Here is a 14,370-nt window from a genome sequence, read left to right as displayed (position 1 = left end):
GGACCAAAATAAACCTGAGCTTTGCCATGCTAAAACCAATCAGAGCCGTTGCTTGGTATCTATCATCCCCTACATGATCCATGATTGTCACATATAAAATACACCAATAATAAACATTGCGTATCCATTCGCCAGATATTTGATAACCGCAATACCCTACCCTGCACCAAACACTACGCTCAAATGACTTTTTAATATTATCTTGAAAAAATGTTTACACTTATTAGCCTTTTATCTAATCCGCCACAAATAAATTGTTGTCGTTTGCCCTTCCGTTCTACCCTTTATATATATTTATATACATACACATAAAATATATTATATTGCCCATAGGCATTAATTTCAATTAAATCCTTAGCTAACCGGAGACAGTTTCAAATAACAATTATTTATTTAAATGATCATTTAAGCAGCTTTTCTCAACCTTCCGTTAGGCTTTTCCTTCCCCTCAGCCTCCTCCGCCTCCTCCAGCTATTGTCTGAGTTTGGTGGCGAGCATTTTAGGCCATTAGTTCTATTGTTGTCTGGAGCACAAGCAAACTAAAATAAAGCTGCTAAGCGAGAGAGAGAGAGGGAACAAACATTGACAACTAAACCAAAAAAAAATAATAACAACTACTACTACGACATCAGCAATAAAACACAATGCTCATGGAACAATGAACAAGAGCGACATTGTTGAGGCTTTGATGTTGGCATTCTGTCATTGTTTGACTTAAAAATTTTGAAATGGTTCCTGGCACAATGCCAGGCAGTCAGACAGCGAAGCAACCAACCAGCCAGCCAGTCATCCAACCAACCAGTTGGCTATGGTAAGCTGCTGCTGCATTTGTCTAGCTTGTATTATATGCTGGCTCATGAACCGAAAACCACCGAAAAATACACAGAAATACCTATGGACCAAATTATGTAATCACCGACCAACCGCTATTCCTTCCTAAGGTATTAGAGAACTTCACTAATAGTGAACATCATAAAAACAACAATGGTGTGATTTTGGCTAGCAATTGTTGTTGGTGGTATTTTTTCATTGTTGTTGTTGTTGTAACTATGTAAATGTTTATTTATATATTAATTTAATTGCTGTGAGATTATTATTTTAAATATTTAATAAACGTTTTATTGCTTTGGCAGATATTTGCCATAGTATAACCTTAGGGGCATTAGAAAAAATGCCAAAGCGTTGCATACTTTTGGGCATAATAAATTTATATCAGGAGATAAAATAAAATGAACAAATAATATGGGAAAAATTTTTAATAGATTACAACAAAAAGCTGCTGATGGGAATAGAAGGCTAGTCAGTTATTGAATTGCCCAACTTTTTATAACCCTTTTATGCGGAGAATGTGTATTTTTCTAGAGCTAAATATCAGGCACTTCAATTGCTACTATCTGCAGGGTTGTGAAAAACGCTGCTTATATTTCACATCAATAACATTAAGACACTCCTGATTGTTCCACGGACTTCTTGATGGTGGTCTTTGGTACCCAAGTATTGCTATTGCTGCCGTTTGTAGGAAATGTGCAATTTTTTGCCATGTTGCCTCCATATTATTATCGGGACAATGAGTCCTTTCGTCAAGCAGGTGGTTAAGTTGAGCGGAGTAGGCTTCTGCTATCTGTTGTGTTTGCAGCTGCGACGTTGAATTTTCGTGTTGTTTTAGATCGCACCTTTTCTGCTGCATTAAGACTATTGCGTACCTTGGCTGCTACAACGTAGTGATCCGAATCGATATTTGCTCTTCGGATCGATCAAACGTCTAAAACACTGGATGACTGCCTTCCGTCTATTACAATATGTTCAATTTGATTTCTCTTTGTTTGATCGTTTGCTGCCGCGAATTCAGTCAACCTCATGCCCTTATCTGATGTTTCTTCATGGATGCTGAATTTTCCGATGGTGGGGCCAAACATATTTTCCCTTCTGATTTTTGCATTAAAATCTCATAACAGTCATGGCCAGAGCATCGGTCATATGCTGTTTCTAGGCTCTCATGAAATGTGTCTTTGGTCTGTTCATCTTTGTCTTCCGTCAGACTAATCTGGAAGAACTTCGTTTTTATACGGATTATATCAATTTGGCATAGTATAATCTTAGGGGCATTAGAAAAAATGTCAGAGTATTGCATACTATTGGGCATAATAAATTAATATCAGGAGATTAAATATAATGACCAAAAAATAGAAAGTTTTAATAGCTTAAAACAAAGAGCTGCTGATGGGACTACTAGGCAAGTCAGTTATTGAATTGTCCAACTTGTTATCCTCCAGAGGCCCCCCAAAATGTGTTGCTACGGATATTTTTTTATGAAGGATAAGTAGTATTTTTCTATTGCAAATTTCCTGCTGAGAATGTGTATTTATTTATAGGGCTAAATATCAGGCACCTCAGAAAAATATTTGATTTCAACACAAATCCACCCCAATTTTAACACAACAGATTTTTAATAAATACCTGCCCATGCATCTACGATTTCGACCAACCCATAAACTAATTGTTTTTCCAATTCTTCTTCTTTTTCAGATGATGCAACATGCCTGGCAAAATTACAAACTTTACGCATGGGGTAAAAATGAGCTGCGCCCACTATCACAACGTGCCCACATCGGTAGCATATTTGGTTCCCAAGAGCTGGGTGCCACAATAATCGATGGTCTCGATACTCTCTACATAATGGGTCTGGAGAATGAATATAAAGAAGGTCGTGACTGGATTGAACGTAAATTCTCTCTCGATAATGTTACCGCTGATTTGTCAGTATTCGAAACGAATATTCGTTTTATTGGCGGCCTACTAACCATGTACGCCTTTACCGGGGATAATTTATACAAAGACAAAGCACAACATGTTGCCGATAAGCTATTACCTGCATTCCAAACACCAACTGGTATTCCATATGGTTTGGTTAATCCTAAAACTGGTATGAGTAAAAATTATGGTTGGGCATCGGGTGCAAGTTCAATTCTATCCGAATTTGGTACACTACATTTGGAATTTAGTTATTTGAGTGACATCACCGGCAATCCATTGTACAAGGAACGCGTCCAGACCATACGACAGATTTTGAAAGATATTGAAAAACCCAAAGGATTATATCCCAACTTTTTGAATCCCAAAACTGGCAAATGGGGACAATGTGAGTTTGATTTAATATATATTCCGAAAATATTTTTTATAACTCTCTTTTTAAATTTCAGTACACATGTCTCTGGGCGCCTTGGGTGACAGTTTCTATGAATATCTCCTAAAAGCCTGGATACAATCTGGACAAACGGACGAAGAAGCCAGACAAATGTTTGACGATGCCATGGTTGCCATTATTGATAAAATGGTGCGCACAAGTCCCAATGGCTTAACCTATGTTTCCGATTTGAAATTTGATCGTTTGGAACATAAAATGGATCATTTAGCCTGTTTTGCTGGTAAGTAAATACATTTTGTAATTTTAACATGTAAGTTAATATATATTTTATATTTTTTTTCTAATAGGTGGCCTTTTTGCCTTGGGTGCTAATACAAGACAAAACGAACATACCGAGAAATTCATGAGCATTGGTAAAGGTATTACGAATACCTGTCACGAAAGTTATATTAGAACAACAACACGTTTAGGACCAGAAGCTTTCCGGTACGTGATTAATCGACATTTCAAACGTCCTCAACTACAATATATACAAACTATTGGAAACGAAATCAAATAAAAATATCGTAATGTTCAGCCTGATCGAACTACTTATTACCTTCATCATGAGGTGCACATTCAAAAAAAAAATCCTAAAATCGATTGGAATTTTTATATGAGTGTCATGTCGTGCAAAACTACAGACACTTGAACATACCGAAATCTTTTGAATATGAACAAATTAAAGTTAAGGATATACCTAATCTATAATAGATTTTAATAATGATTTAGTAAGAAGATTTGATACCCAAATAAAACCCAAATTGGAGCCAACTTCCCCACCATATCGTTATAAACTTGGTCCAAAATCTCCGTAATTTTCAATTTAGAGCCAATTCGGTTGAAAACTTTGTCCAAGCTCCCAAAAAATCCAACATTTGGAAGGTACCGTATTATGGTACTGGAAGGTGGACCAAGATTGATAATTTTTGGTTGAAAAAACGTACCCGAGCTCCCAAAATACAGTACTTTTAGAGTTGTTGGTGGCTACCCAAAAAAGTGGACCAAAGTTAATTCGACAACCAATTAAAACCCAAAATAAGCATACAATATCAAAAATTGAGAGTATCGTTATACGGGAGACATACCAAAACGTGGACCAATATATTCGATGTTCAATAAAAAGTATCCCAGAAGTCATAACAATTTCTTAGTCCATTTCTTAGTTTTTATGGTTTGTCCGTTGCAAATGATGAGAACTCTCAACTCACTCTTTCGAAGATCTACGTTCTGTTTCCAAAACATTTCAATGTTTAATAAAGCTCCAATAAAAGAAGGTGGAATCCACCACGAAGCCACGGGACCTCATCAACCGATACAAGAGATAACTTACTACCCTTCCAAAGGGGTTCAAGGTCACTTCTTATCTTAAAAAGGTAGTCAGTAGACTCCTTTTTCACTATTTGTGGCCCTGTTTGTTCCGGCTAATCCCACTCCGTTCTTCTGAAAAATTATTTTCAGATGACAATTGAATAGATCCATTCATCGGGGTCAGGCTTGTGATTACTCTCTGGTTATATACCGAGTTGTCGTCTCTACACCTTTGGAAGACTTAAGAGTTGCCAATACTGTCAAGTTTCGTTTCTCAATAGAGGTCTTCCCATTATCATAGAGGCAGAGGGTATTTTATTGACCTGAAGTTCCATAGTGGCCTTGTGAAGATAGTCTATGTCATACTCCCACACGGCCTCAAGGTGCATCTTGATTCAAAGGAAATTCCTCTCGCTGATCAAGTTGCAGTTCTTAACTACACATCGTTGACAATAGCAAATTGCACCCGAAGTATTTTCTTTGGCACTTTTGGGTGCTGGAGCCAACTGTCTAAGATTCTAAAGTTTCTTTGGGACACCCACTCGTATCTCCTGTCCGCCCAGTAGCCGACATACAACCAGTACATTCCATTTTTGAAGAGCCCACATCTTGTCAACTAGAGAATGAAATTGCTGATGGCGGTGACAATGAAGTCGTATTCTGCCGCAATTGGACAGAACTCACGATTTTTGTTGCATTTAAAAATTCCGAGTGTGAATAGTTACATTTTAGTTCTTGTGAAATTTGAGATTGAGTGTGTAATGCCGCCAAATCTGCATCTGTGGAAGGGAGTAATATTTTAGAGTCCGCATAATTACATTTCAGCTCTTGTGAAATTTGAGATTGAGTGTGTAATACCGCCAAATCTACATCAGTGGAAGAGAGTAATCCTTTAGGGCATAAGACTAGGATCCCATGATTTTTGGTTAGCTATAGGGACTCAAAACTTCGCCTCAGTGCAAACGATTATTTATAGACCACGAAAAAATATTCTTTTAAAAATCCACGACTTTTATGGGCCTCGAAAAAATATTCCTTTAAAAATCCACGCCTTTTATGGGTCTCGAATAATATCCTTTTAAAAATCCACACCTTTTATGGACCTCGAAAACACATTCTTTTAAAAATCAACTCCTTTTATGGGCCTCGAAAAAATATTCTTTTAATAATCCACTTTTATGGGCCTTAACGAAATATTGACCTATTGGTCCCCGTAACAATGTTTTACTTTATCAAAACAGAAGTGTGCTGCTAAGAAACCTATTTTTGAACATTCCTTAAATTCTTCCGAACTTAATGAAGTATTCTGAAGAAAAGATATCCCTTAATTATAACAAAATATAAATAATATCCCAAATACGCCGCCAACACTACTGATATAAATTATTAACTTTCCATCATGTTTTTGTTTTCATTACAGCTTCAGTGAAGCCGCCGAGGCACGTGCCTTGAAATCAAATGAAAAATACTATATTCTAAGACCCGAAACAGTTGAAAGCTATTTTGTACTGTGGCGTTTGACGCACGATCAAAAATATCGTGATTGGGGCTGGGATGCTGTACAAGCCTTGGAACAACATTGTCGTACACCACATGGTTATTCCGGTATTAAGAATGTCTATCAGGAGGTACCGCAAAAAGATGATGTACAACAGAGTTTCTTTTTGGCCGAAACACTTAAGGTAAGGTTGAACAAATAAAAATTATATACATATCGACGCCTCCGAACCATAGTATGCTAAGTCGACTTAGCATGTTTTAAAGTTCTTTACGTTTTTAGATACTACGGTCCTTAATTTACATTCACTGAAATTTTGGTAATCATCGGCCAATCCAAACCAAAGTTATAAGCAAAAATGTACTTAGTATGGCACGTACGATTAAAGAAACTTCAATACTTTGAAAACTTCTACTGAAAAACTCACTTTTCAGACTTAGCATACTATGGTTCGGAGGCGTCGATATTAAAAACGAATTTTATTCACAATTATTGTCTTCTCTTTCTCCTTTTTCCCATTTAGTATCTATATCTCTTGTTCTCGGATGATTCGCTGATACCTCTAGACGAATGGGTATTTAATACTGAAGCTCATCCATTGCCCGTCAAGGGGGCAAATATATATTATCGCCAAGCGGCATCAACATCGGCCGCAGCAACGAATGCTTCCTAAAATGCAAATATAGCCAAATGGTGGGATATCGCCTTAGATACAAATCTATTCCATATGCTGCTCGTAATTGTTTTAAGTTTATTTTTCTATATCTATTATCGCTGTTTTCGTTAATCTCAGATCGTAATGCTATTGGTAATTATAATTTGCAATATGAAAATCCTTATGTAGAATGAAACTAATTGGGGAAAAAAGAAAGTTATGTTTACCATAACCATTATGTTTACAATTTACCACATTTTCGAATTTTTTCTAAAAATCTGATCTGGCTGGTAATCACTATCTTCTTCAGTCTTATCGAAAATGGAGTCAATACTATCACTATTAAATAACAGTTTGCTGGTTGGCTTAATAGTGTGACAATTTATTTTCAAGCGTCCACGAAAGTATTCAAAAACCTTGAATAGTCAGGGTTGTTGTTGAACACTTATAAATCGAATGAAAATCTGACAGTCTAAACTGTTAGTTTGTACTCGTCAATGAATGAACCATTTACTTCTTTATTATCCATTATTATACAAATTTTAACCCACTTCCTGGACATCTAATTCCCCAACTAAGTAATGGCAAATGTATAACTTAACTGTTATGAACTTCCCCCTTTTTAAGGCATCAACTTGAAAACCAACCTGAATGCTTCGTAGACCTATTTAATATTTTCTGTTTTCATTGTTTATACCCTTCCAAGTCTTCGCGGTAAGTTATGCCATTGATACAAACCAGATCAATTATAATTCCCTTGATAAAATTAAAACAGTTCGAATGCAAGACAAAATCTTTTTTGATATTATGTTCTTATCATTGAACATCATGTCTAAATGTGGACCACACTGTGTCTCTTGAGAGATATTTTTAAATGCTACGAACGTAAATATTTTATTTTCCAATTAGTCGACTACAATAAGGATTTGGAAACCAAAATAAATTGCAAAACCCTTATATTATGGTCAGATTGTTTAAATACTTAAATTAAATATGCACTTTTTGCATATTGCAGAATCTATTTAACTAAAAACAGAATCTCACTATACAATAATTTCTAATTCTCCAAATTTATTACCTTACACTTAAAAATCCCCCAATAATTATTTTCAAACAAATCAATCTGACCTCAACATCACGCCTGAGTTTCACCAAAGCATTTTTATTTTTATTGTTTTCTTTTAAATAATTTTCCAAAAAATTAATTTTTTCCTTTGCGTTTTGACAAAAAAATTAGTTTTTTTTTATAATTTTGATTTTTATTATTATTTTTGTTTTATAATTGAAAAAAAAACATCAAATAATAGCTTTTACTTTAAGAAAAATAATTCGCACATTTATATAGTTGTAACTATGCTATTGCTATAATCTACTCCAATTTCACCCTAATGTAGAATTATTTTTCTATTTTGTAAATTACTTATTGTCTTATACATACACATACTAAATACAAATAACTGAAAGTCAAAATATTTGTAATATGTAAAAGTTTAAAATCATTCATAATTATGTTTTTTTAATTATTTTTTGTAGTATAATTTTTTATTGTCTCTTAAGTTTTAGTTATTATTTTTTGAATTTTATTCTTAATAGTTTCTTTTATTCATAATTTATATTATGTTCTACTTAAAACAAGAAAAAACAACAACAAACAAACTAAATAAATACTGTCTTCTCCTCATAGTTCTTTTTTTAAATTATCTACCTACCTGCACATAAAATTTCCTCAATATTTGCAACTGAGGCAACTTTATATACATACATATATAATTAAATGTCTTAATTAAGTAAAATTAATAAATTAATTAATTTTTTGTTAATAATTTAGCAAACATTAAACAAAGATGAATAGAAATAATAATGGCTGATATTTGTATTCGAATAAAAAAAATTAAAAATGAAAATAAAATAAAAACTCTGTATATGTTTTGAAATTTAATTTGATAAATGTAACTTAAAAAAATGATGATTATATATTTAATATAGTTTGTATTACATTAATTTAAACACATTTTTGTGATTCAACATATTAACTTCATCGATTATGGTTATTTAATTTTAAATCGAGTTATTTTAATGCGTTTTCAAATCAAGATTAATAAGAATCAGTCTTGTCATGTATATACTCTAGGAAGTGTATATATTCAAAAATGGAATCTTCCAATCTATGATTGGGTATATACTGAAGAATGAAATCCTTTGATCCATAATTGTTCAAGTATATATTTTTTGTATATTTCTCAGAATATGCTTCAAATATTTAAAGTTTTTCAAAACAATTGTGTTCTCCATACCCGCTGAATAGGTATTGCTGTTGTTCCCCACTACTTTTTACATTCCTATGGTCAAAAATTGTTAAGCAAAACTGTAAAAGGTGATTCAAGTTGTACGAAACCACTTTCACTAGTGATTGAAGGCATTCACCCTTTCTTACTGCTGTTTAGAAAGACAAGTGAAAAATTATACGGTCTGATGCACTTTTCTTGAGGCTCCTGGTCCATTGTGTTTTAGCCACATATTTGAGAAATAAAACAAGAAAAAGAGAGTGGAAAGAATATATTGCTCTGCCTACTCCCTCTTGTAGCCGACATAGAGTCAATATGTTGAATACTGATACCTTCGATATATGAAGAATTGAGTATACAACTTGCTTCAAACGTTTTCGCGTCACACGATTTTTACCAAACGTGTGGGTATATGTGTCCAATCGGCCCACTCCTTCTTGTATTTCCCATACAAAGAGTCAAATCTAATGTGAAACCAATGGAGTACCCGATATTGGCTATAGTTTCCTGATTTATAGTATTTATACAATACACCGCACTATAAGAAGCAAATGTCTCGAAATCTTGGCCAAACTCGAAGCCGAAGCCGACAAATTTTTGGCAGTTGTATAGGATATCACAGGACAGACCTTTACTTATTATACCCTCAGCCTTATGGCTAATGAGAGTATATACACTTTGATACGGTGAAAATCGAAATAACGGATTTAGACCCTACATTTCTTTGGAGCAATTCAGTTTCAGAATATTTGGAGTCGATTTACACATGTCCGTCCGTATGTATGTGTGTCTGACTGGTGCGCATGATAACTCTCGAAGGGAGTAACCGATTTCATCCAAACTTTGCACATCTTAATATTTTTTTCAAACTTAGTTTAAGTTCGAAGATGGGGATTATCGGCCCACCCCTTCTGGTACCTCTCCCACAAAATGGTCAAAATTGTGCTAAAAATTAATTATATAATAACATGCAAACGGACTATCCGATTTTAACAAAATTTAGTACAACATATTATCATTACCAAGCCTAGATGAGGTAGGATGATGGGACTCATTGGTCCACTCCTTCTGGTACCTCCCCCACAAAGGGTCAAATTTTTCAATATTTCTAAATCCAATATCAGGCAAATGGAATGTCCGATTTGAAACAAACTTTGCACAACCTGTTATATTTACCAAGCCTAGATCAAGTAGGAAGATGGCACCCATTTGTCCACTCCATCTGGCACCTCCCCCACAAAGGGTAACATTTTTCAATATTTCTAAATCAAAAATCAGGCGAATGGTATGTCCGATTTGAACCAAACTTTGCACAACCAGTTATGTCCGAATATGAAACCCATTGGAAAACTCCTTCTGGTACCTCCCACTTAAATGGTCAACATTTTCAATATTTATAAATCCATAGGGTGAGGGTATATATCTGACGGCAACACCGACTGACACTTCTTTACTTGTTTTTATTTATTATATAATTCTCAACAGATTGAGATCTATGAATAACATTAGAATAGGGGTGTTCCTCAGAAAAACAATACATGCGCTAATTTGTATTTGTCCTATATATTTAAGAAAAGTTTGCCGATTTTTTTAAGAATTTTCAAAATATTTCTTCATAACAATTGATTATTGATTTCAGTCTTATTTGAATTGTAAGTGTTGGATAAACACGGTTCCATATACACTATTTAGGTTATAATTTTCATATTGTGTTCGATAACCACACTGGATTCATTCTGATCCGAAAAACCTTGGATTTTTTTTAAAGGAAATTGACTAAAACTGATTTCAATCGCATTTGGTTGGCGAAAAAAAATTAAAAAGAAATATTGCTCTTAATTAGATTATATTAGTCGTACAGGTTAAAGAACTTATCGAACAATTTTCATCGATTGACTCATTTTAAGCGAGAGTTGATTTGTATATCCTTCAGATATAACGGAGAGCCTTGAAATTTTGCACATACTTTGACATAATTCATAGGATGTTAACCATTGAAAATTATATACCGGTCCACCTTTTTATTATAGTTAAGCACATTTACCAGGTATTGATATTCCGAATTCTTGTTGGGCATAAAACTTCTTTGGAAAAATTTTTAATATAGGTTCATGTTTTGACATAGATCGCATATTAAAATTCCACCACAATTTAGGTATTTTGTTGGTCCTAGGCCAATTTTTGGTATTTCGTTTTCATAAATTGTATTTCAAAAATCGAATAGATTGGGTAAAATAAATAGATAAATATTCCAAAACTGTGGTTTGGAATTAAAACTAATCGAACGCATGATTTAGTAAGTCAAAACAAGAGTTCCTGAAGGATTTTTTAACTTCTCAAAACGTATCTAAACAAGGAATCTACAATATCCACAATGTTTCCCTCTGTCGATTTTATTAAACCTTATTTCATTTAATTGTATTTCAAAAATCGAATTGTTTGTGTAAAAGCAAAAAGAAAAATATACCCATAATGTGGATTGAAATTATAACTAATCGAACGCATGAAAATCAATCGTTCCAAAGGGTATATACACAAACAATTACCCGAATATATTTCCGAAATTCTCTACAAGTTCGTCATAACAGTATTTGACTGTATCAAAGAATTACAACAAAAGCGTTGCATTATTATCCAAGATATAAATCATAAATAATAATAAAAAAACGACAACAATGAAAATGTATTAGAAAAGGTTTTCTTCAACGCCAAATATAGTTAATAATAATTATTATTATACTAAATTGAAATTATTAACAAACAACAACTACAAAAAAATTTATTATTACACAATAATTAATTAATATTAAAAAAATAAACAAAACAAGAAAGCTTTATAATACAATGACAGTGTAAAGTAAAAAATAAATGACAGATAAAATAGATATACATAAATATTAAAAAACAATAAACAAACAAAAAAAAATTATATATAAAAGTGTGTTTGTATTTGAAAAACAATATATAACATGGAAAAAAAGTAAATATTATTTTTTAAGTATTAAATAGCAACAAAAATAAAACATACAAATTTATTAAATAAAATCCCTAACAGTAATGGGAATAAATTTGTAAACTTTTCTTTTGCTGTATCTTAGGCAAAAGTTGAAAGTTTTGCAAAAAAGATACACATAAATATTAAAAAATAATTATATTGTAAATTTTTTATAAGATATTACAATATTGTTGTAAATAATAAATATTAAAATAGTAATTTCAAATACAAAAAAGGTAGAATTTTTTAATTAAAAAAATTAAAAAAAAAAAAGAAATTTAAAATACCAGCTAAAAAAAATTAGTATAAATACAATTAGATTAAATTATCAATTTTCTCTGTAGCCACAATTTTTTTAAAAATCTATCAATAACTTTGCCGTAAAGAAAATCACTCTTGAAAAAATAAATAAAAAAACACCTACAAAGAGCATTATCAAAAAATCCAATTACAACTCAAACTTATATTTGCCAATAAAAAATGTATGGCATACCTAATAATTAGCAAAAACTGAAAATCAATGTCCCTACACTCTACACTATCTGTCTCTATATGTCTTATAATTCTAGATCTGTCTCTATATGTCTTAAATACTACTTTCACTGTGTCTCTTCTTTGATCTGCAGCCAAACATTCTTTACATTTTAATTATTTGCTTTCAGTAATTATTTTTTTTTATTTCAACTTATGTTTAATATTAACAAATATTTTGTCATTTGTTAATAATTTGTAATGACAAATATATATGAAAAATTCCAATATTTATATACATTTTTTTGTCGAATAAGAATTTAAATATTTATATATTTAACAGAGGATATTAATAATTTGCAGTGCATATGTAATAATTAATTAATAATTTTGTAATTTTGTTAAAGTGACACTTTAATAAAATAGTTTAAATTTATTATAAATAAATAAAATATTTAAAGAAAATTTTAATATAAATAAATTATATTTAAAAACAAATACAATACAAGGTAGTTTAATTTCAATGGGTTCATGTTTTATCTTGATATTTTCTGGAGCATACTTTTAGGCGTGCATATAAACAATCAATCTATTTCAATGTGATAATGTTAATTTTTATTAATTTTAATTTTAATTTATTGAATGAAAAGAATGTGAAATAGAAAATAGTTTATTTAAATGGTCTGTGAAATGTTAAATATCGCATTTATATTTGACAACTTTCTTTCTTATGAAGCATGTAGTGCAATTTTCTAAATGCACGTTCATACTATACACATATCAATAACATTGTTTTGAGTTCACTGTAAACAAATACATATTTTTTCCTCTTGCCAATTATTATTGCAATTTTAATATTAGTATTCTTTTCTCAGTTCGTAGATTATTATTAAATATCAATTGATTGCCAATGTTTATTTTTTACTTGAGAACCACTTCAACGGGTTATATGTAATTAAAATAGCATGCCGCCATGTGACGAAGTCCACTTAACACGCAAATGATTTTGTTACATGAAAATTGTTCGTGGAAAGAAAACATTTTATAGAGATAAATTAACAAATACAAATAGTAAAAAATATAAAATTACTTTAAAAATGATTACATTCTAAATTATTTAAGTAAAATGTTGACAATTTTATGTGGTAGGTACCAGAAGGATTGGATCAATGGATCCCATTTTCGAACTTGATTAAAGTTTGAAAGACACATTACGATGTGGGTATTTTGTATCAAATCGAGCATTCCATACGATTGTTGTTGGATTAAAAAAACATTTTGGCCCTTCGTAGGCGAGGTACCAGAGGGAATGGATCGGTGGGTCCCATCATCGAACTCGATTTAGAGTTGGGAAAAATACGATGATGTTGAAAATGTTGACGATGATGTTGAAAATGTTGTGGAGGAAGTACCAGAAGGGTTGGACCGATAAGCCCTATCTTACAACATGGGGTCTAAACCCAAAATTTAGACGAGACACTTATATATACATGCCTTAATTGGGCTTTAAAAATGCCTTAAGGGGACCCCCCCATTCTCGGGATCAAAAATTTTTTTGATTTAATTCGAATCTAAACTAATTCATGAATGTCCCTCCAAAATTTTAAGTGAAAATATCAAGGACTCTTGAAGATATAGCCGATTTATTGCGTCAGCAAACTAAACGTCAAAAACTAAGAACCCAATCGATTCCAAATATTTACACGTTTCTCTGTGAGTGTACAGATATCGTATGAACTAGGATAAAGGCAATCGGTGAAGGTCTTCCTTATTTTTTAACTTGTTTTTTGGTAAAAAATCGGCAATTTTCCAAAAAAATTTTTTGAATGGTCCGCCATTTTGTTAATTTTAGAGCGAAGTCAATAATCCTAGTTCATACGAGAGCCAGACATGTACTCTTTCTAACACCGTTGGAATTTTCGGGTTCCGACGTTCTAGTGAGGAGTTATAAAAAATCCAGGCCATTCTGGG

The 14,370-nt window shown here is 32.2% G+C and overlaps 1 protein-coding gene across 1 annotated transcript in view; it reads left to right on the top strand.

Annotated features, from left to right (window-relative positions):
* LOC133322003 (mannosyl-oligosaccharide alpha-1,2-mannosidase IA) overlaps nucleotides 1-6,846 on the top strand; it is a 70,074-nt gene extending 63,228 nt beyond the window's left edge. Inside the window, exons 2-6 of the mRNA XM_061531071.1 lie at nucleotides 2,527-3,139; nucleotides 3,201-3,425; nucleotides 3,493-3,631; nucleotides 5,916-6,177; nucleotides 6,517-6,846. Coding sequence (XP_061387055.1) covers nucleotides 2,527-3,139; nucleotides 3,201-3,425; nucleotides 3,493-3,631; nucleotides 5,916-6,177; nucleotides 6,517-6,666 — 1,389 coding nt within the window. The 3' untranslated portion in view covers nucleotides 6,667-6,846. The remainder of the gene's footprint in view (nucleotides 1-2,526; nucleotides 3,140-3,200; nucleotides 3,426-3,492; nucleotides 3,632-5,915; nucleotides 6,178-6,516) is intronic.
* The last annotated feature ends 7,524 nt before the right edge of the window (nucleotides 6,847-14,370 follow it).

The sequence above is a fragment of the Musca vetustissima genome, unplaced genomic scaffold (genome assembly GCF_032173495.1).
Source record: "Musca vetustissima isolate MV318-11 ecotype Yass unplaced genomic scaffold, APGP_CSIRO_Mvet_v1 utg17149, whole genome shotgun sequence".
In the NCBI taxonomy this organism is placed as follows: Eukaryota; Metazoa; Arthropoda; class Insecta; order Diptera; family Muscidae; genus Musca; species Musca vetustissima.
This window is presented reverse-complemented; position numbering and strand designations above follow the sequence as displayed.